This window comes from Perna viridis, chromosome 5, assembly GCF_037379345.1.
Source record: "Perna viridis isolate PV_CMFRI_1.1 ecotype Kerala chromosome 5, ASM3737934v1, whole genome shotgun sequence".
Lineage (NCBI taxonomy): Eukaryota > Metazoa > Mollusca > Bivalvia > Mytilida > Mytilidae > Perna > Perna viridis.
In genome coordinates, this window is record NC_142449.1 from 30,801,511 (window position 1) to 30,826,787 (window position 25,277).

At 31.8% G+C, this 25,277-nt stretch overlaps 1 protein-coding gene across 4 annotated transcripts; it reads right to left on the reverse strand.

Annotated features, from left to right (window-relative positions):
• On the reverse strand, positions 1 to 22,482 carry LOC148617048 (peroxidasin homolog). 4 transcript variants are annotated; one of them, XM_088584333.1, is made up of 10 exons: positions 22,369 to 22,482; positions 9,576 to 9,848; positions 8,520 to 8,780; positions 7,394 to 7,651; positions 6,593 to 6,706; positions 5,483 to 5,501; positions 5,075 to 5,151; positions 3,533 to 3,548; positions 1,965 to 2,038; positions 1 to 1,736 (listed from the first exon to the last, which is right to left on the reverse strand). In XM_088584333.1, the coding sequence occupies exons 1-10, from the start codon at positions 22,433 to 22,435 to the stop codon at positions 1,684 to 1,686; spliced, it is 1,212 nt and encodes a 403-aa protein (XP_088440459.1). In that variant the 5' UTR covers positions 22,436 to 22,482; the 3' UTR covers positions 1 to 1,683. The 4 variants fall into 4 exon arrangements, with proteins under 4 accessions (XP_088440459.1, XP_088440458.1, XP_088440456.1 ...); XM_088584332.1 differs by having other exon boundaries at positions 5,075 to 5,124; positions 8,475 to 8,780; XM_088584330.1 differs by having other exon boundaries at positions 8,475 to 8,780.
• Positions 22,483 to 25,277: the final 2,795 nt, after the last annotated feature.

Sequence of the window (25,277 nt, forward strand, 5' to 3'; positions counted from 1 at the left end):
TTTGTTTTAATGATTTTACTCCATAAACAGCTTACTTTTATTCTTCGTCAATCTCACAATTTGAATATTACAATTTCTTAGCATTAACTCGAAATTCAGATTACCTGAATCCCTTTTAGATATACGACAATCAACAAGTTAAATATGTAATATCTAGTGTAAGAAGTAAATCAAAAACTAATATGGAACTTCATGAACTAGATAAATTGAAATAAATGTTATAAATGGCTCGAAAAATTATGAACAAAATCTACTGCTACATAAGAATCGAAATATTTGATACCACAGTTTTGCCACTTTTTCCGCTACGTTCCATCTTTCGGAAAACAGTTTACTTTAATAGCTATTCCGTAGTAAGACACAGGCACAAACATATAAGTTTCCATGAAATATTTCTATATTTTTTCTTCATTTGTTTGAGTTTCTTCATAAATACATGTATCCAGTACTTTTCTTAAAGTTGTTCAGAAAAATACTCAATATTTATGTCAGAATCTGATGATATAACTAAAATCATTAATCTACGTTATATCTAACAAATATGACTACCTTAAATTAAGTTATGATTTTGCATGCAATCTTATGTTAGGACAAATATGAAAATATCAGAAGCTGGATCCATGTATCGATGCACTGTAGGTAATGTACATTTGAGCATTTGGTCTTTAGATTATCACCTATTTTTTCAACCAATCAGGCATCGACCAACGAACCAATTAGTAGCGAACTTATTCATTAAGAAATTATTCTAAAGGATAAACAGACGGGCGTCACGTGATCGCTGTAATTGGCAGCCCGAAAATTAAAATTATGAGAGTATCTTAAATGATTCAGAAAATTTTATTTCATTGTAAAGAAAATAACAAAAATACCAACATAATCTTCTTATTCCAAGCAACTTAATTAAGAAAAGTTTAGTCTAATTTATAATCAATCCAATTTCAATCTGCCCTGATTTTGGATTTTAAAATACCAAAGAATCGAAGATTTTCGTATAATTGTAGAACAAAACACGTTAAAGTGGCCTAAGATGTACAATTAAAAGACCTACAGCATGCATGTATGAATTCAGTGTTACTAATTGCACCACCAGGACCCCTAACCATCCCCCCATCCCCACCCTTTTTTTTTTGGGGAAAATTTTATTTGTTCAGAACACAATTTAGGCAAAAAACGATATTCTGTCCTTCCTTTTTTAAATTGTAGAACAGATTACTTTATATTCTTTGTTTTGTCTGTCTGTTTTCCATATCTGGTCTTCATCCCTGTGGAGCATGCGTGGCAGAGGTGTTTGTTTGACGGAGGAGATACAAGGACCTCAGTTTCGGGGATTGTGGATTATGAAGCTTCCTTTGAATTCATATTATACAGCGAAGTGAAAAGCTGGGTCAACGACATCTTATTCGCCGTATAATATGAATACAAAAAAAAAGCATCATGATCCGGTAGGAGGAGCCATAAATTTATAAAAGTAAACAAACAATCAGTCAAACAATTATGTTATAATCTAAGCCAGTTAGAATCTGTTGGGTAAAATATTAATGGATAAGAAGGGGATCGCTTACTAATGTTTGCTCAGCTCCTTACTATTATAAAGAGTTTACTACTGTAAATACATTATATTTTATACACAGAATCAAATTGAGACAACTCCTGTATCAAATGCAGGATGACCAAAACAGATCACATTTGACTTTCATGTACGTTGACATTGGAATACAATCGTTCTCTAGTTTCTAAAAATAACAAAATGCAAAATTTAAACATGTGATTTATAAACTAAAAATTATAAACAAATATGAAATTAATCTAAAACTGATATTCTCGCTTAACCATGTCCTTTTTTTCTTGAAAACAATATGCACATTTTAGATAATAAACGAAGTCGGTAAATATTACGAAAAAATGAATAAGGGCCTGAAAGAGTATCAGATAGTCATATTGAATATTAATCTTACACATACCTTTAGCATTTTTGTTTTTCAATGCGTCGTACATATGTTGACTGTGTATATTTTGAAATCTTTCATATCTTTCCCTATGGTTGATAGTGGAAAATGTTGAAATTTAGCGACGAAGACATATGTAACACGTTATATGAAATAAAATGAAAAGTAAAAAAATAATTTAAATATGGGAAAAAATAATTCTAGACTGCTGTGAAAGTATTATTGTTCGTGGGGTACCAATTGTAGTGTTTTTCGTGGATTTGGTAAACCACTAAATTAAGTTCCCAAGGAAAAGGAAATTTCCCATTCATTTGTACTATAAATTTTTCAAATAACTGACGTTATGTCCTATAACAACGAAATCTGGTACCCACAAATAAATGAACTCTCACAGATTTTTTTTATATTGTAGCCTTTTATAGCAAGCGCCGCAAAGCGGTTTGAGCTCTACTGTTATTACGTGTACTTTCTAAATTTCCCTAAGTGTTCCCCAATATGATAATGGAAAAAAGTCATGTCCCGGAGAAAATTCATCATTTCCTTTAATCCAACAAATAAAAAAAATTAAGGTTAAGATTACGTTTCAGTAAAAATAGATTTATCTTTTCTGATAGTTTTCAGATCTTTTTTTTCTAATTTGTTTTACTTATTTATAGAAGTGAATGTTATGTTTATAAAAACTTCGGGGAACACGTGGATGTATGTACGTGTACTTCCGCTATTCAACTGTTGCTGTCAAGAACCTAACCCACCTCGAAAAAAAATATAACTCCGATTATATTATCAAAATCGAACTATAGTTTTTCTAAGAATAGGAAAGGCAATCATTTTCTTGTTTGGAATTTGCAGCTGTCATCTGAATTTTGTTTACGTCACATAATATGTGCAAAATATTCCCACTATCCGTGGAGAACTATAATATTTTCGGTATCTGTACAGATTGATCTGACAGGCCAACTCTGAATTAGATGTTGCTAGAGACGCCCTTAAGGGATAAAAAAGTAAAGTATTGCGAATTGCTATAAAGTTATTGAGCATTTTGAGAGCGAGGGAAAACGGGGTATGGGGTTGGAATTGTAGGGGAAAAATTGTTCAAGTTGTTTATTGACCCACCGTTAATTAACAGGACAGATTTTCAAATAGACATATTGATTTTTGCTTGCTGGTTAAATATAAATAAAAGCTTTGCTCTTGGGAAGCAAAAAAATTCATCCGGGTCGACCCCTCATTTGTAATGTCCATTAATATTTTAAAAGAGTCTCGCACAGACGGTACATATATGGTAAAGCTCACGGTGCTCGCTGATTTAGGCAATGCCCCCATATTATCTTCATTACTTTAAGACTGACGGCCTTTTCGCATGTCATATGTTTATGTACATTGTGTCATCTCGAATTATAGAGTAAAACTACAGCCCTGTTACAATATTTTTATGTAACAAGTCCCAATGTGTAAGGATTCAATTTAGTCATTAAATATTACAACATATATTCTCTGTTGAAAATATATAACGATTCTCTTTCCGCTTGTTTCGATAAAAAAACAAATTTAGACTTAAGTCAAAATTCTTAAGTTTGAATTACCTGCTTTCTTCGTCATCTGAAATAACACAAAAAAAAAACGTTGACCAATGACAAAAGGAATGTTTATTGTAAATATCATTTACATGAACAGTATTTTAAAGCGAAATGCAATATCAAATACAAAATCATTTCAATAAAACAAAATGTTGCGCTCCTGTTCGATACCAAAAACTACACCGTCCATTATGTCATCTGAAATATTACTAAAGTAAAATATGCCTTAGCCGAACTTTCTTTTACGTTCGAAAATCTGTTCCTTTAAAAAAGGTTCATTTTACCAAGGTACAAATTGAATTTTAATTGACGTAAAATATCAGGTTTAAATGGTTTTCAGTTATTCTGGGTTTCGATTTATGATGCTCCTTTCATGCCATTTTATAATTTTGTGCTTTCAATACTTTATGATCAAAAATTAATCAACCTATTGGAATCGGTACACCTTTGAAATTACACACTGCCAATCTATTCACTCCTTGCCAGAATTCAACCCTTCCTGTTTAGACCTGGGTAGTAGCGACCAATCGGCCAATTTAGCTACCTATACATATTTCGAATATCGTTATTTTTCCAGTAGTTTTTGTTTATTTTGATCCCCGCTGCTCTTCTAGATTTATAAACAACATCCAATAAATGGGCACAACCAACTTTATCATCAAGCCTGTTTTATTGTCGTGCAGTCCATCATTTATCACTTCATAAATTATTGAAAAAAAATATTTTTCAAAGGCAAATCATTGAAATTATTAACATTTATTAAAAACAAAAACAAACCGAAATGTTTAAAAGTTTGGTTAAATCGTATAACATATAACATCTGAAATGGCGGATTACGTTTATTTTAGGAAAGGTGTGACGTGTGATAAACCTTATTTGAAAAGGGAGGAAAAATCAAGAACGTGTTATAATAAACGAAGGACATATGAAGAAATCATTGATATGAAGAAATGTGCAAGCGTCAATATGTATAGAAAAAAGGGGGAAATCACCAATACCCATCGGTGTACCCGTAATCTATCCATATTCACAGTTGTAGTGCAGTCCGGGTTGCTCAATTACATTTATTTATTTTTTTGTACGTGGCATTTTTTATATTCCATGTCCTTTGTTGTGCGTGTCTATTACTCTGTCTAATGGTTATTTTTGGATAGTATATATTCCATTGATTACCAACCGAATCCTAATTCCCTTGATCTTTCCTTTTTGTTTTACTTAAATATTTGATATTCTGACAATATTTGTATACTATCTTTCAAAACAATAGTTCACAGCCTTTATCTCTATTGATTCACGACTCACACTCCCCAAGACAGATACAGATCATCAACAAAGGAAATATGGGGGTGTTACGAAAGACAAGATGTCAGTTCGAGTAACGAGGTAGTTATATATGTACACACTTCATTGGCTCAATTTTGTTTTATTTGAAATAATGTCTACATCATTTTTTTTTTATTTAACCCCAATACAGTTTAACTTTTTCATTGAACATGTTTAAAACTCTATTTTATAACGAAGTGCCTATTAGTAAAGAGTAAAGTTTACCTAGTATCGCCCTATCCATATTCACACGTCCTGTCTGTGGTGTTTCTGGTCTAGAAGAAACATTCTGTACTACACATCTTGTAAAGATAAAGACACTTTTTACAATCTTCCAATTAAAATTAAAATAAATAGTGCCCTAAATACGTAAGACAATCACCAAGAGGTAAATGCAATACATTTGTAATAACATTGTAAAAGGAAATAATACGAAACTACTTCTCTTAATTTGTTATGGGATTGTAAATAAATATAATTTTTGAGACATATATAGTAAAGTACTTTATTTAAGTATTTTCCTTTTATTGTTTTGGAATACATTAAACCTATGCTAAATTTGACACAAATTTGCGATTTAAATTATAAAAGGTTCTAAATGTAAGTAAAAAAAGGAATTTAAATTGTTCTTACGTGTTTTTCTCTCTTCTGTCTGTGCAAGAAATACAGAAATGTAAATCAAATTTGTTTTGTTCAAAAATCAACGGAAATAACAGCCAGCAGTTTATTTCACAAAAACTCATCAATGATAATTATTCGTAAGTAATGGCGTCAAAAGTATTGTGAAATCAGAACTTACGACTAATTTCATACTTTTTTCTTTTCATCCTTGGTCAATGGGAAACAAAAAGAACCAGTTTTTAACCTAAAACACGCACATTGAAACAAACAAGAAGACAAAACCCCATAAAAATACATTTTTGCGCATGAATCCGTTGCATTGGTAGAGTTAACATCCTATATTTTTCTAGTAACACCAGCCAATATCACACTACGGTCCATACATATATGTTATTTATAAAGTGGTCTGACTTTAAATTTACTGTGGATTCCCATCTAAAGGAAATGGTATAAAATATCGGATATTAACAATATTGTGATTGCAACAACCATATTCTAATGGAATAATATCAACCACAAGTAGTATACTACCATCATCGAATGCAATGATCGTGTTTATCAAAATGGTGTTGACGGTTTCAGTCGATATTTACATATGACATGTATCGAAGCAAACCTTGTTAAGTAGCAGTTTTTATCGAAGTCTGACAGAAGTTGAATCATGCATGTCAAAACCCACAAAGTTCATATTCAGGAACGAAAAATAAGATTGTATATGTTGTATATCAGATTGGCGCTTTCCGAGAGTTATCTGTTTTTTTTTTTTTTTTTTTTTTGCTTAAATTATTACACAGAGAGAAAAATGTACGTTTTTCACCAATATATAGATCTATAAGCAGTCAGAAATTAAGTTACGCAAATATATGAAAAATTAAGACCGAAAAAATTCTACACCTCCACCATCGCTGTCTTTAGTTTATATGTACAGGTACTTACGTAGTTGTTACCATTGACAGGAGGATGGAAACAATAGGGTTTTAACAGTTGAATGATTCATTTTAAACTTGTTGTATGAAAAGTTTAAAACGTCTTTGATCTGTCGTTGTTATGTTAATTCGACTAGGGGAATATTATTAAATCATAGTTAAAATATAAGTAGAAGTTCTATTGTAAATTACAAACCCATTATACACTTGACAAGGAACACGGCATTTGATATCAGTAAAAGAGCAACTGCTACAGATAACCCACATACTAGCGTTGTATATGTGTTGGTTGCTAGGATCTTTGGTGTTTCTTGAACAAATACAACAACAATCTTTTAATCAAGGCATTTTCACGCGATAACTTCGCATTGGTTAAAATCACGGAATGTTTCATGTGCGGTAAATTGACGACACTTGGATAATGTGATAAGATCTAGTAAACGACAAAAATAAACAAGTACAGTAATTTATAAAAACCGACAGCGCTTTGTCAGTCTAATTGTTAAAAAACCAAATCAGATTAAGATTGTATTTGGTGAATTGTATGCTATGTTTTGTACTTCAATAAACTATTTAATACGTTCAACATAAGAAAATTATTTACAACTATTTTAATACATGCAAATGATTGAAGATATTCCAGACACGAATGCCCCAATGGAGCTTTGGATTTCGCGATTGTCATCACTATTTGCCAAGGCAATACGCGGATGTAGGCGCAATCGGTTACGTTGCTTTAGTTAAGCATCACGGATGTTATGTTATGTCTAAACAGTTTCGTTATCGACTTCTTCAGAATAAAAGTGCAAATTCTGAATTACACTAGGGATACGAAAAACAACTTTTTACAGTTGATTTTAATGAAAAATCCCCATAGTATCGAAAAAAGCGTTCTCTTTTTATTTCTGCAAAAAAGTTATTCATTTAATAATGTAAACAAAGTGATTGCCTAGTAGATACTATTCTAATTTCACACAAAATCGATCGGTGTGTATACCTTCTTTCAGTTTGACCATCTCGGTTGTACATCCTAATTCATTACAAATTTGTACTAGATCATTTTTAAGGCTTTCATTATAATGCACCGTAGTAAATCCTCTATGTATATAGGTGTCCCTTCCTTCCTGAACAGTCCACTCGTTGTATTTACTGTTGATCCAGTATATATCAGGAGTTGGGTTAGCTATCATGAAAACAGTTATATTTTCACCATTCTCATTCGTGGTCGTTGTGAACGTAATATATCGTGGTTTACCTGGGGATCAAATACACAATTCCATTTTAGTATATTCAAAGGGGATTTGTAGGCTATTTTGAAATAAGGAAAAGTACAAATATGTGTTATTGGCATCAAATGTTTTTTAAGTGATTTTCAACATTTTATTTTAACTGCTATATGATCAAGGATAATTCGATTTCGACAAATCATCTTTGAACTTTTTGCGGATTTGAATTGTGTAACAGTTTAAAACGAGAAAACCGACGAATATTAAATGAGAAAAATAAAAACAAAATGGTCCGTTTTGTTTATATATATATTAATTTAAGGCTTAGTGATACCCGGAAACTGCGGACTGCGTCAAGATTAGCAAGTTCAAAACCTAGTAAGGTAGATTTTTTTAAGCGTAAACTCAACCAATAGATGATTTTTGCAAGGTAACTAGGGTGAATGAATTTAAATACTAGTCAAAGTAAAATTCAGACACGCTTAATGTAGAGGTGGTTCATGGAGTAGGAAAACCCACCGAACAAATGATATTTTTCATTTTTTTATTTGTCTACATATACTGAACGTTTGACTAACGATTGCTATACATTCACCTCGCACTAAATTCAACCAAATCAAACAAAATGAAACACAGTAACTATTGTAGAGTGCACATTTCGGATACAATCTACATATTTTTTCTCAAAAGTGCAACGACAATGCAAATGAATATCTAAGACTAGTTATGTGATAATTAATAAAAATGAATTCGAAGGGTTTTTGACATGCATGAATCACTGAATTAAAAGACTGCTTCTTAAATACTTTGATTACCATTAAGATTCTCCATTCATTTACTGAAATCACTTACATTGAACATTGAGTACAACTGTCCTAATCGTACTTATGTTTATACCATTGAACGCCTCTATGAAATATTGCCCAGAATCCTCACAAGTCAGTCCATTATGATAGAATGTGTAGAAGGAGGCTGTTCTCTTGTCAATCCTGACAGGACTTCTGCTTTTTCTGGCTTTGTAAAATAATATAGTGGATTCGGCCGGGTTCCCATCTATTACCAAAGTGATTTTTAAGTTCTTTGTTTCGGGAAAAGAATACTTTCCGCCTTCTAAAATTTTGCTTCCGTTCAATTTGATTTCAACGATTTGAGGTGGGTCTATAATGTGCAAAAAGGGACAATTAAATTAAAAATAAATCTTAATGTATGGATATATACATTTAGCAAATATGAATGCGCTATTATTCTATCTTGCATACCGAAACACAATATTTTACTTTGACTAGATAGTATCCCTGCTTGTAAAATTGGTGATAGATTGCGTTATTCTGAAATTATAGCTATAATGATTTACCAGATATTCGTGTGTAGTAAATTAAAAATGTCCGCTCAAATTTGTTTTCCTTTGACACTCGGGCATTGTCAACCAAAGTTATTTTCAGATTTATGATTTCATATCTTCTGTTTTCAGTTTCTTCATTTGATATAAATTTTTTCTCTTGTTACTCAAGCCGTAGCAATATTTGATCAATAATGCAAACTCATCAATTACGTCACAGTAGATTTTGGATATTTAATCACAATTTTTAAAATCAAATAACTACGTATGTCAATAATGAGGACGACTTGTAATAGTAACTTTTGACTAAATATGCCTAGACTGCTAGAATATGTTTCATGTGGACGGAATAAGTTCCTCAAACTAATTATTATCATTATTTTTATTAATTGTTGTCATATCATTAACTCATTCCATTCAATTATCAATTATTTTATACGTTGACCTATAAAGCAAAGATTGTTTAACATATCTTGTCAGTAAAACTCTAAAATGTAGTTACTCATATCAATTGGTAGCAATGTTGTAGCGCTAGTGTTGTATTGAGGTACTTTTGAAAAACAACTAGACCTTTACAGAAAACTATAATAAAGTGTGTTTTTGAGAATACTCACATTGTACATTCACTAGAATGTCCTTCCTTGTAAATCTTTTGCTTTGGTTGGTAGCTTTACAACGATATACGCCTGATTGACCTCTTTTGATATCTGGAATGCTGAGTGCGGATCCAGATGAAATCACAGTAAATTTTCCAGTAATGTTGGTTCTCCAATCAATTGAACAGGGTGGGTTGCAGTCGGCCGAGCAATTTAACGGTCCTAAGTCGTCATCCTCAATAATGTCTATTTTTTGTTGATTTGGTACAACGTAAACCTCACCAGGACTATCTATTACAGAATGAACATAAACAATAAATAATAATCATTTTCATTAGCATTTCTATAAACCCCATTTAAATCTATAATTTGCCTATTATTTACCTGAATTGTTTACTAAGCATTACTTACAGACATGATAATATAAAAAAAAAATGAGATGTTGATGTTTATCCCTACGTAGGTAACTCACGAACAAAAATTGACCGACTCTGATAAGAGGATTAAAACCTTTAGAATTATATATACATACTTACTTGATTTACATTTATCGTTAATTTGAAAATACATCTTTGAAAATACATAATGGTTTTAACAAGAGGAATTAAAGAAAAACTTGCTCGGGCGTCGCCCAGTATAAAAAGGTCCGAACCTGACAGCAGATCGGACACTCAGATGGAAATCTTAGCACACTCACATCTGGTATTGAAAGTGCCCCGACCAATTCAAATAAAAGTACCCAATCACACGTTCAGTCTACAGATCCTCTATTCCAGTACAAAAATTCTGACTATTTTAAAATAATCAAACCATGTTCCATCACTTTAAACGATATATTTGACTACAACGATAACGAACCACACATTGTACCATATCAAAATGTGGCATTAAAAATTGCAAAACATGCAACATTCTTATAACCGACCCTTACTTCTCCAGTTCCCTTACAAACAAAACCTTCCATACAAGAAGTCACGATGACTTACGTTGCAAATGAACAAACTTAAAATATGGATTAGAATGCAACTTATGTGGTTTAATATAGGTCGAAGAAACACAAGAACGATTAAATAAAAGAATGTGCGGTCATCGTTCGGGAATTAACACCACAAATTCATACAAAAACCTCTTGGACTTCATCACATTAGAACCAAACTTTATTCTATGCCATAATTTTGGATATTGGTTTGCACAGACTCTTGTGTGAAAAGTCAAGATGACGAAAAACGACCATTTCTTCCACTACCGTTTGTCAACAAAGGTATAGATGCAATTAATTTGGCTAACATACTCCATCACAAAAATTTTTCCAACAAAATTCCCCCATATTTCAAAGACAAATCCATACCAATTATTTCATATTCCTATTCTTCACCCATTGCATCCAAAATTTTCAAATATAAAAGGCTATTGCAGAACCTCGAGATTGAGGACTTCAAGGCTAAACCACCTGACTGTTCTTGCAAAACCTCTCCCTTCAAGTATGATCCTTCTGGTCACGTCGTTACTGGAGATTTAACCATTATCGAAAACGAATCTCTACGTAATATCCTTTCTAAAGGTCCAAAGTACAGAGAACCACGCTCCATAAAATTGGAATTATAACTTTAAAGTTTTTACGCATGCCGTCGAGGACTATGCAAGAAAATGGATAGAACGAGAACAAGACGACATTGATTCTCTGTCAGAGTGGTTAAAGGCCGTGAGGTCTTTAATTTTGAAACGAATGAAAGTTTTAAGTAGGTCAATGAGTGCCAAGGCTACATCAGTTTTCAAAGACCCCGATGTAGCAAAATCATTGTCTACTATACATGACAAATATGTTGTCCTACCAGCAAAGCCCAAAACAACATTGTTTTTGTCTGCAAAACGTTTTATATCCAATGTTTATTATCAGAGGTAGACGTAGAAAATAATAGCAGTGATACGACCTATACTCCTACCACTCTCTCCAAAGAAGAGATTGTGGAAAACCATAAATCTGTGCTATCCTCTTTTGGTCTCTCTACCGAGGACGATCATTGTGATTTACCGTCTATGTAATGGATTCCTAAACTTCACAAGAATCCATACAAACAACGTTTCATAGCTGGATTTGAAAATGTACCACTAACCCTCTTTCAAGACGTTTAACTTCTATACTCACAACTGTCAAAGAGGGTCTGCAGTCCTACCACAAAACGTGTTACTCCCGTAGTGGTATTAATTCAATGTGGATCCTGAAAAATTCGAAAGATCTTTTGGAGACAATTAGTTCAAGACTATTATCTGAATATAATAGCATTAAAACCTATGATTTTTCAACACTGTATACCTCGATTCCCCATACTCAGTTACAATTTCGACTTAAAAACATTAAAAATTATTGTTTTTCCAAAAAAGATGGTACACCTAGATACAAATATATAGTTCTTGGTAGAGATTCCTCATACTTTGTAAGAAATAATTCCAAATCATCTTCCAAATATACAGAGGAAGTTGTTTATAAAATTACAAAATGCTGGAAAATTTAATCGACAATATATTTGTCCAGTGTGGTGGACGTGTTTTCCAACAAACGGTCGGCATTCCAATGGGAACAAATTGTGCTCCTTTACTTGCTGACCTATTTCTTCACTCTTATGAGACTGACTTTATAGCTGATTTGATCAGAAAGAAAGAATATTGTTTGGCTAGATCCTTCAATCTCAGTTTCCGCTATATAGATGATGTATTATCTTTAAACAATCCTAATGTCGGGGATTTGATACATCGCATCTACCCAAAAGAACTTGAGATAAAGGATACTACAGACACTGTGAAGTCAGCCTCACATCTTGACCTACAATTAGAAATCGATGGTAAGGGAAAACTATTGACCAAACTTTACGACAAACGTGATAACTTTTCATTCAGAATTGTTAACTTTCCTTTCATCTGTTGCAACATCCCTTCGGCTCATGCGTATGGAGTGTTCATATCACAACTCATACGTTGCCGAAACTACGCAGACTTTTTGTATCGCGCTAGAACTCTAACAAATAGGCTTCTGGAACAGGGTTATCTTGCTACAAGATTGAAGTCATCACTACAGAAGTTTTATGGTCGTCATCATGAATTCGTGGATCGTTATGATGTATCCATCAGCACCATGAAAACTGATTTATTCAACGGGTCATAGTTCACCTTTCCTCGTTTGTCTACCCCAGACTTGACTTTTTATGAGCAAATCGAAGGATGTTTCTAGAAAAGCAGATGACGCTTACCCTACCGGTGCAACTGGTCCATGCTCCCAGTTTTTAGTGGAGTCCGAGTTGCTCATTTACTTTTGTTACTTTGTATGTATGATTTTAGTTACTTCATGTTCTTTGTTGTGTATGTCTGTTTTCCATGTCTGGTCTTTGTCCCTGGATTACATTCTTTTGATTACCGCTATAACATTGGTCCCTACCGTACATTCCAGTCCCGGTATGGGATAAACTTTCCACTTGCCCCATACCCATTGCCCCATTCCCCATTGTCCCGCCCCCATTGGTTCATCCCCCATTGCATCGACTTATTCCCTATTGTCCAATGCTTATTCCCCATTCCGAAAAGAAAAAAGTAAAGTATTCGTTTTATCAAACACATATAATGCATTAGAATGCAGAAAGATTTGTGCAATCAATATTGATTATAGAATCTCGCTGCCGAGTTCGAGAATTACGGAATTCATGCGATATTTGCATTGTTTACATTGTACATGTATTATCGCCATTTTGAGATGCAGGAGAAATTCATGCAAAATATATATTCTTAAAACTATAGATATACGTATAAATAGTGAATAAATTTTTTTCTAAAATGATTTTTTAAAATGGATATTTTTGTTTTATTTCAAATTTAAAATGGGAAAACGTCAATTTCCAAATATATACATATTCAGTTTGAATTCCACAAAATAACGTATATCTGTAAATTGTATTGGTGCATACAAATTTAATTTCAATGGACTGATATCATTGTAATGTCAAAATGTTAAAATTGTCAACTGAAATATTGTGTGGATTGCTGTAAAATATATATTTCAGATCAAATTCTTAAAGATGAGGTATATTTTGCAAATTGAATGAGTGCAAACACTTGAAATTTCCTTAATTGTCATATATCATTGTTCAAAATGTTTAAATGGTCAAGATAAGCAACATAATTGTGGCTGTGACACATTAATTTCAGTCCAATTTCTCAAAAGTGACATATTTCTGCTGATTGTAAGGGTGCTAACAATTTTAATTTCAATAATTGTTCAAAATTATTGTTTAAAATATTGAAAATGGCAATATTAGTATCTGGTTGGTGGTTGTGACACTCAGATTTCAGTCAAAATTCTTCAAAATGACATATCTTTGCAAAGTGCATGTGTGCCAACACTTTTAATATACATATTAGTATAAAATTATTTTTTTTTAAATTTAAAATTGTCAATATCTGTTTTATGTTGATGGCTGTGATACATATATTTCAGACCAAATTCTTCAAAATAAGATATTTTTGCAAATTGAATGAGTGTGAAAACTTGAAATTACCTTTATGGTCTTATATTATCGTTTAAAATGTTAAAATTGTCAAAATAGGCATCATATGTCTTGTTGTGTCTGCAGATTGTAAAGATGCGAACAGTTTCAATTTTAATGATGAACTACAAATATTGTTAAAACTGCGCGGCTGTGTTGAGGAGAAATGTCAAAAATTGTCATATTTTCATCAACGAAAACAAGCTACTTTTAAACTCATCTTAATACGTGAAATTTCGTCGGCGTTCATATTTTAAGTATACATGGGCATAAAATGAAACTTCCCAAACACAAAAAGATCAACAAATGTCAAAATGTGCAATAACAATGAGTCATGTGATCGGTTACTCAATCCTTGGTCGGACCACATAAATGTCTAAAGTGCAATGGGAAGATGACAAATTTGTAGATCCAATTTTAATGGTAGGTCAATGAATATACAAATTTGTCAAGAAGTGCAGCGGGAAGTCTGAAACATTTACATGGAAGTTAAAAAATGGCTCGTAACTTGCAAGAGATGAGATATTTTGGCGTTTCCTTTTATTTTAACGAATATTAAAACAAAATGCTATCGATAGATAACTTCCCGCAGCAGTTTTCTGGTAAAATGAAATATACTCTTTGAAGTGAAGTATGAATTAGGTTAATCGACAAAGCGCATACCACTGCACTTTTGCATTTTCTAAACCACATACTTTTTCACATAGCGGCGACATAGAAACAAACGCATTGGCGACCTCAGATGCGTTGACATGTGACGGATATGTGTGAACAACCGATTTAGTTGCGATAACATACTATGCTTTCAGTTTCTTATTTTGTGAAAAATAAAACATTTTTCATAGAATATTGTAGCTATTTATGATATATGACTTGCAGAAAAGTTAATAATTGTGTTAAAGATATCTCCTTTTTTCTGCTGAACAAAACATGGTTATCCCCCTTTTTTGTATGGTATCGCAGGAAACATTCCATATCCAACAATTTTGTGGCAATATTTCCTTACATTAGAACTTTGTCCGAAATCTACATAAATGAATATAGAAAGTTTTAAAATAACTTAGTATGTAGCGGCTTAGTATTTGGTGTAAATGTGATATGTTTAAGACATTGCATGAGTGTACATGTACAATGTGAACTCTCTAAAGTATTTGTTTTATAAGGAATATGAGGTATCATCATAGATACTTTAAGTTGATGAACAACTTGCCAAATAAGAACAACATTATGGTGTTTTTCTTCATAAATAGACAAAATAGTTCAATGATACAGTACCTGAACCGATCCGTGCAACAAAAATTGCGATCGGTCATCGGTCACCGATCAGTTTCCGGTCAGTCATCGATCCGTCAAACCGATCGATTAAACCGGTGATTACATCACGTGACCACAGAGCGGTTACTGTATTTTACGGTTTTTATTGTTTTGTTTGTCAATTTTACACATATTTACATAATGTAATAGATTTAAACATCACTTTATACTTTTATTTCACATTTCTTTTATTTCAAACAGATCTTACGCCATTTTACATAACAGAACTGCTAAAAATTGCTAAAAAAGTTTTTTAGCATTTTATTTTCAAAATAAAAATGTTGTGTATGGATACATTTTCAAAAGGTATACATACACAACAATATGAAGTGTTAGCACAATTATAGAAAGTTATGTTAATCAAATTGATCACTGTACATGTCCTATAGGATATGATTCCATTAACACATCCATCATTGGAATGCAGTTAAAACACAATTTAGTACAAAACTTTTTCAAATACAGTTTCAATTGAACACATAACTACTTGTATTTCACTAATACATCTAATTTCAATGTACATGTACAATGTACACATGAATTATGGCAAGTAAATGCTTCCTTTTGTTAACTTTGCAAACAGTTCTTGAAATCAAAATTGAATCCTGCATCTAAGTTCCAAGGAATATTTTAATTTAATATTCACAATTAATAAGACAAGTTTCTTGTCAGTCTCATGTGAAAACTGTTGAAGTTCGGTAATATTCTATAATCGATATTTCATCTCCAAAGTTATAGAACTATCAACCATAAGTAAAGTTAACCCTGCTGTCCATGGTTTTTAAACAACTTGGAGTTGGGAAATATCTCTGTAAACAAAGACAGTAAAATTCAAATTAACATTTCTTTCATGCAATTAAATTACTGGTCAGTCATTTGAAAAGCAACGCATACAGCCACACGGGTAGAAATGAATTAAATAATTCTTCACACATAAAACAACAATTTGACAAGTCATTGAATATATTATTGAAAGGAAAACAAAAATGTGCATTCCTGTTTAGATAGTGTGTGTTTAAAAGAAGTACTTTACAATTTGATTAAATCTTAAAAGATGACAAAATAAACAGACAGTTACTTGTATCAATTTACAAATTTGCGATAGGGTTAATATATTTATCATTTCAATACACATTTCAGCAGATGAAGTTTTTTCGTTTTTGAAACTGATGACAGTTGCTCGATGTATGTTAGTAGGTCAGTGATGAATGAACCCCGACCAGGCGGCCCCGCACATATTTACAACCGTCTTATACCCAAACAAAGAGATTTTAAGATACCACTTACCCAAACTTGGAGAATTGTTGTACCGGTAACATATATGACTTCAGAATTCGTCGATGATCAAAGTGTAATGTATCGGTGAATGCAAACATGACGTCTTATTTGTTTCCATCAGGTGCTCTGACATTTCAAGCTTCTCTGTGACGTCAAAATCGATACAAAAAATGCTGTCAGTTTTGTTATGTTGTGTTTCTTCATAAAGATGAGGGTTTATTCAATCGTTAATTTTATAAATTAAAAGAACAAGGACTACATTTAATACTAGAAATATTCTTATTTATTATTTACAAAGATTTTGGTTACTTCCGGAAAAAATTCTCCCTAGTTAAAACGTCACATTTTGTGCGCGTGATCAGACGTCAACCAGATGTTCAAGAAATCTCCTTAGCATACCCGCGTGTCAAACATGGCAATATTATTATCCTTTTCGAGGTTGCGACAAATGACATATTTCTGCCAATTGAAAGGGCACCATCATTTTATTTTTAAAATGGTATTTTTTATTGCTTAATATGTTTAATTTCTCAATAAAAAAAATCATGCGAGTGACTCCGATACAAAATTGTTTCAGTCCAAACTTTCAAAAATGATTTATGTTTAAAAATCGTATGAGCGCGAACATTTTCGATCTATAATTACCAGAAATTAAATATTGTACAAACGTACAAATATCCATGAAAAATGAACTCCGACACCTGTAATCATTAAAAATTACTCTACAACAAGTTTAAAAAAAACTCTGTAAGTTGCTGTCATAGAATTAAGATAGGTACGTTGCTTACGGAAAAACAAACAGAACAATGTTTTGGATTGACCAATCAAAATTATTTCCTCGCCCCCATTCCCCATCGCCCTATTCCTATACCCCATTCCCAATGTACAATTCCCATGCCCAATTGCCCCATGCCCAATTGCCCCATCCCCCTTGCCCACTCCCCCATTCTCCATGCCCCATTGCCCCATTCCCCATGCCCCATGCCCCATTGCCCAATACCGCATAAAATGGGCAGTTTATCCCATACAGGTACTGTAAGACTATACACTTGCAAATTTCTTTTTCATATGCAAGAATAATTTTATGTCTGATATTGTTAACTATATATAAAAAATGGTGGAAATATTTTAAATCTTAATAGTTTTAATATCACCAAATATAACTGTTTAACATGGTAAGGTTGTATTGTTATCATAATACATTTTTTTTCCTGCAAATTATAAAAAGATCAGTTCGAGTACACCACTGCTGTGAGTGTTGGAATTTGTATTTTTTTTATCTTTAATTATCATTGTTGATCTTACTTATTCCTGTAACTGCATATTGTTTTTTTAATATCAAACTGATTGATATTGTTTTTCAAAAATATTTCAGCATTTATTTATGTCTGATAGCAGTTTTCAGTCTCTAAAGCTTGTAGCTTAACAACAGCTTAAACATAAATGCATTTTTATTTGTATGATGGGTCTAGTCCACGCTTTTGTGAATTCTTACACTCCCAAAAAGGTTTTTGGTGTTGGACATAATGATATCCATGGTTGCACAGCGTTTGCTGGGTTGTTCAACCGCCATAGCAATTACATGTACATATGTTTTTGTTTAAAGATTGGCTTACTTCTTTCATGGTTTGACTTGCCTTCAAAACAAATTGACTAAAAGAACATTGATTCTGAAGCGTTTCATAGACGAACAATTTATGTATTTAAGAAATCAAGATGTTATCGTTAACAGAATGGAAAACAAAAGCATCTAGCCTAACAAAATAATGTTGGAAAGAAACAAATGAATGTAGGGATTATTTAGCAGTTGGTTAGTTTCTCATGTGAGTTTATTGAAGGTTTTTTTATTAAAATATTGCAGTATATATGGATTTGATATGATTGATATTTTTTATATGTATAAATATTATAAATGTGTATATTTGTTGGTGGATGCATATTAGACTTTGACTATGACTTTTAGAAATTTCAGTACTTCGATTTTCATTTAGACACACTGTACATCCTGGGACCGTTATTCTCTCTCTTCTGATTGGTTGTGTATTAACTCCTTTGTGAGTTACACTTTTCAATTTTTCTTTGAGGAGACATATTGAATTTCTAGTCTTACATTTTGTATTGGCAGTGTCTCTCTATTTAGTTATGGATATTCATATCTAAAGGTAAGTTACAATTTTTATATTCTGTTCTGATGCATTCTACTTTCTATAGTTTTATCTTTTGGTATGAAATACGTATGATTTTCGGAATGAATATGGATATTCTTTTCACTGGTTTGAAAGTGTAGACTTAAAAGTATCTTATCAGATGAGATATAGGTATAACTATAGGTAAAGATTCAGATATTGGATCTAAGTATACAGAATTTATTTTGATATTTATGCTATTGCTTTGTATCAAGTATTATTAAATTTATTCAACTATATAGACTTATTGAGTCGTTATTATTTTTATTCAGCTCCAGTATGAATTGTATTTAAATAATTTGGTTAACTGAGAGGAAGCAATCTAGGCGCCTGTAAGCAGTTACACGGTAAGCTGTGCTCAGTTTTGTGTGTGTTTATTTTCATGTGTATTTTGTTTAAATTGACTGTTTTTCTTTTTTGTTTTATGATTAACTTGTAATTTTTCATTTGAGTGACTGAGTATAAATCAGTGATATGAAGTGTTATATATTATAAGACTTTGCACAGTAATTCATTACCAGAAGTAGACTTGATAGTTTTGGAAATCGAATATGAGTTAAATACATTTAGAGATAAATGGTTAATTTCAAAGTGAATTGACTTGACAGAATGATTTATATTTTTCATTTCAAGTAACAAGAGAGTTATCTACCTTTGTATGTGAATTTCTTGCTATGTGTATTGTCTTTGTCTTTTGTCAATGTCTAAGTTTGTGTTTATTATGTTACAGGGTGTTTCTTAATCTTCAATAAATCTATAAGAACCCTAGCAGATAGTTTGTCATATTCTGACGGTACTACACTTACATTTAGTTATCCATGAAAGATCTTAATTAATATTGGACATGTTTAACAAAGTATAAATCAGAGATAGCATATCAATAGATATGTCGTTTCATTAGTTCTATAACGTCCAAGATTGTAGCAGATTGAAAAGGAGGCTTGTATGCGGGTCATGTTGTTCCCATATGATTAAAGTTTTAGTAAATTGCATTATTATATATACCCTGTGCAGAAACGTTCGATTATTCACGCTGTTAAAATAAATTAATTGATTTCGAACTTTCTCCAACCTACACGTTACATCACAAATATCAATCCAAAGCAAGTTAGGTTCTTGGACAGCCAGTGGAAAAACGTAAAAAGCCCCAAAGTACATTATCTTCCAACTTAAAAAAAATATTTTAAAACTAAAACAAAAAGTTGGTTCGAGTACCGGTACGGTTACACGATTTAGACCCTACCATCATACGGAATAACAGTACTTGCATGGGAAAATATTCCATTCTGTGGTAAATGGAAGATGCGGAATGGGGAATGGGGATGGAGGGTTAGGTTATTGCATGGGGTAGGGGATTTTTAATGGGGAGGATGAGGAAATTAGTTTTTAAAGTATTCATTCGTATGGAAAATATATTAAACATTTTTTTTTAATAATGACAGTTTAATGTTGAAAAAAATTAAAAACATATATATTAAATATCTGATAAGAAATAGGCAATGGGGATTGGGGAATGGTGGATGGCATATGGTGTAAATGTGAAATTTATACCACCCAAAAGCTGTATACGTTAACTTTGGATACTCTAATACGGAAGTCTGAAGAGTTTCGCAGGATATAAACATTCTGTCAGACTGAAATCAGGCTCTCAGTGCTTCCAAGATCAATGGGTCAAAGGTTAATTTCGTCTTGATTAGTATTTTGAGGACTTTGTCCACTATTATCCATTATTTTTTGTTTCATAGAAGATATTTTTCAAAACGTGTCCTGCTCCTGAAAATATTAGTTTTCTTAATCAATGAGTGCTATTACTGAACATATTTCTGTAATAATTAGTTTTAACTATGAATCATTGGATAATACTATTTCGGAAACTAATAGTGGAAAATCGTAGTAAATTATTTAATCCTCTGTTTTGCCGGAAATTGTACTACTAAGCCTTCTGAAAGGAAGAAATTTTTCCTTATATGACAAAGTGTTAATTATAACTTTTCCTGTGTACTACAGTGAGACCTATCCGAACAAAATTATAAAATAGGAGAAACCTGGATAAATCAGACATCGCCTGTAGTCCATTCATGTCAATATGTATTCATCTTGGACCTGTGTAAACCGGAATACTGCCCAAACCAACAAATAAATCATACACAAATGGATTTTGTAAACACAGAGTTCACTGAATTTCCTCTTTACACAATTGTTGTAATTAAAAGTGTTGGGTTTACAAGACATGATCTTTGTAACTTCTTTGTAAAAATGTGTAAACCATTTTATAAATCATATAAATATTCATAAGTATGATAACATATTGATAAAACAGTAAATGAAAAAAAAGGAAAAAGGACACCGTAATTTCTTTGTTGTTTTACTTTTTTATTCTCATTTTTTAAAGGGGGGTTAAGGGTGGTCCTACCTGATAAGCCGTTTCATGATTATTGATTTTCATTCCCTAAACATTTCTGCTTGATTACTTAAGAAAGGCGACAAAAAAAAACAATTCAATTTAAAAAAAAAATAGAACTCCCTTAAGCAAGTTACATTTATCTGACTGGAGCGCCTTAACTTAGTGCTTAATTGTTTCAAAATATTTCGTGTTTCTTCTCGTATTCTTTATTTCGTTTGTTAAATCAGAATCTGTATTATACATATCATATTTTTTTCTGTTCTTCCAAATATGGTATATCGCCTAATCCGTGTCTAGACTTGAATACATGTAATTATATGCTTATTTATTTCAGAAGAAGAAACTGTATTGCATCAGCATGAACAGTCAAAGCATTTTCAAAAATATCACTCGTAGGCAACATGATGATAATATAAATAACGAAAAGACTTGCATTTAACAAATTATAGAGTGTCGAATAAACCTTCAGAGAGCAAAAAAGCATTTCATTCAGGTATACTGTAATTTGTAATGAATGTACAAGAGTCCTTATATTCCAACTCTCGCTTTTATTGCAATATAAGAGCTCAAAAATGACCATGCTTTATTTTTCTGGTACTTGCTTGGAAGTATCCCCTTTCTATGAAAAGACAAGATGAATTCTGAAATTCTGAATGAATTATTTTGAATTAATCATATAAGATATAATCAATATCATTTACACCAAGAGCGCTATCAGGGTGTGCTAATGCATATTATATCAGCAAGAACAATGTCCAGGTTCCTTTTTATATAGTCGTTGGGCACTATAAATATTTCTTTGTAGTACCGTAAAGAGAGATCTATTTTTTCACAAAAATAGTGTGGTTCGCAAAAATGAAAGTACAAAATTCAGTCCATATAGTTTACATATACTTTTCATTACATTAATCTGAAGGCAAGAAAAGTAAACCGCGAGAATTTAATACTCCCTACCAGAACGCAAAATTGTGTATCCGCGGAAACTACCCGTTACAATGAAAGCTATAAAATTATTTTGAATTAATCATATAAGATATAATCAATATCATTAAGCTATAAAATGTCATTTTTGGACCAATAATGGTTATTTTACTTACTTCCAGCTACATGAATACAGCTTAAAGATAGTAACGTATACAACAACGCCATTTTGATGAACTTCATTCGAAACTTTGCATCATACAGATCATGAAAAGGGCTTAAAAAGTAGGAAATTGATCACTTAACTAATATTATGTCACTGTTGAAATCTTTTTATACATCCTTTTCCTTGTTGTAAACTTGAGATAATGTATACTACAATCATTATAAAGTCAGCTTCATATCTTGATCAACACTTCGAGATCAATGGTAAAGGAAAGCTATTGACCAAAATATACGATAAACGCAATGATTTTTCATGTGTTGTCAACTTTCCTTTCATCTGTGGCAACATCCCTTCAGTATCTGCGTATAACACATACGTTATGCCAGAGCTTGCTGTAACTACGGAGACCTTTTGTATCGTGCCAGACTTCTTACAGTTTGGCTTAAGGAACAGAGTTATGTTGCTACATGATTGAAGTCATCACTACAGAAGTTTTATGAACTCGTGGATCGTTACGGTCTATCCATCTGCGCCATGAAACTGATTAGATCATAGAGTAATAGTTTTTTTCCTCTTTGCCTTGTAAATAATTGCAAATGTATTGAAAAAGCAACAAACCTGTTCATTCCAATTTTTATATAAACAAAATATGGTTTTCTCAGAGATTGGGTACTAAATGATGAAAAGTTTATTAGATGTATGTATTTATTTCTAACACGTTGACAGGATTATTTTTTATGATTATTGATCCGTATTTGTTCTGTTGAATAGAAGAAAATTCATTAAATGTCGTTGTACATTTTTAAGAAATTTTGCAGATTGGAGAAAAAAGAAGTATCATAACATTTTATAGTGCAATGGTTCCAATTATAAAGGCCGGTTGAATCATTATCTACGTAATTATTGATGATTGTTTTACCTTTAGTTCCTTGCAACTGTTGTTATGGCGGACAAAAATGAATATTTGTTAAAAAACGAATGACCACGAAAAGTATTTGTCACAATTTAATTTACTTTGGAATACATCAGAAGTTTTTGATATGATTTTTCCTGTTATACAAAATATGGCTACGTGTATCAGACAGTTCTTTCGATAATTTTGTAATCCCCGTTTTAGATGTTATTATCATACTTTCTTTTTCGTCACCTACTTTTTCCCCCAAGTACAACATACTTTTGAAGTTAAAATATGACATAAATCTTTTTAATGAAGTAAGCTGAATAGTTTAAGAAAAGCCGAAAAGCGTAAAAGAAGTAGCTTTATCGATGCGATCCGAGTTTGGAATACGGGTCACCTTGTACAGCTCTTCCAACCAAGTTTGTTTTTCCAGCGTCATAAAAAGCTGCAGTACTAAAAAGGACAAAATCATAATTAACTTTAATAAGATAACTTATTTGAAATATCTAAAATTTATGTCGATTCCAACATTTTAAAACAACGTTTTTGAAACACAGCACAACTTGTTTATAAGTTTCATTTCGAGCATTCAATTTGAATATTTCTAGATTATGTACTTGGAGCAAAATCATTTACCATAGGTTTCACATCTACAGTTTATTTTCTTTCCCAAAAGCTAAGATAACCATATTCATGTATAACTTATTGTTTACTTTTCTGCCTAAACAAGGAAGGTAAAAAAAAATATACTCATTTAACTAGATATATATGTTTTACCTAAACATTTTTATTTCCTAAGGTGTATTTATACGAAACTAAATATAAATATATCAACAATATCAACTTATATTTAAATACTATCCCTTAAATTAATTTGTAAAACATGTCTGGCAGATTATGTATCAATGTTTTCTTCTATGTCTGGGTATGAGCATGTTATACTTTATGTTTAAAGAAAACACACAAATAAACGGAAACTTGGTATGATATAAATAGAATAAGGTATAGAACTGTAAATTTTAATTTCTTCCAAATTCAGACAATGAATGCTGCAAATAGATTAATTTAACTTTGATTTTGTTTGTTTTAATATTAAGTTGGTCAGATGAAAGTCAACAAACTAAAGAAGTAACGAAATTGTATACGCAACTATTTAAAAGCTTCAGAAGAATCACTACATTTGATGTTAGAAAAACTACGATAAGCGAAGACAAGACCCCAGCTAATATGATCATCCTTTTCTAACTTATTTTCTGTACTTTGGCATACATCTGAAATAAACACAAAACAAAGGAAATTAATTGTATAATAGAGAACTAAATCTGTTCGTTTTGTGCTCTTTCATGTTGAAAGAGGGCGCTTTCATATAAGATATCAGTTATCCTATTTTTTAACAACTCTTCTAAAGACAGTACCTTTTCTTTTACATATAACATTGAAACTTCGTATGATCAAGGGATTATTAAATAGAAAAAAGTTATTGAATCTTTACAGCTTTTAATTCCTATACATGTACTAAACATTATTTTGTACTTTATTGCTAGTTTCTCCCATTCATAGGCTTTATTCTCACCGTACAAGCGAGTGATTAAAAAATTGTGATTTCCCGCCACGTGCCACCAGGAAATTAGAATGTCGAGTGAAGGCTCCCACACCTACCATGTTTACCATGTTTACCATGTCTACAGTTATTATTCATATTGTTGATCAATTAGATACTTGTTGATTTACGAATGCTGTTCATAATTTCAACGATTGGTTGGTAGTGTATCAACAAATCGTAATGGTAGTGATATCGATGACGTAATGACTTGATGGCTGGAGAGGATGTCATTGATGACGTAGTTGATGTTGGAAGAATTTAGGGTGTTGTTTAATTTATTTTTATAGTTTTATTCATGGAAGAACAAATTCTCTCTCATTTTTCTCGAGGATGAAAGGATTTCTCCATTTGAGATAGTTAATTTTAGATTTTAACACAGAGTCAAGGAGAATCTATATATATGAGCATTGTCAAAAAT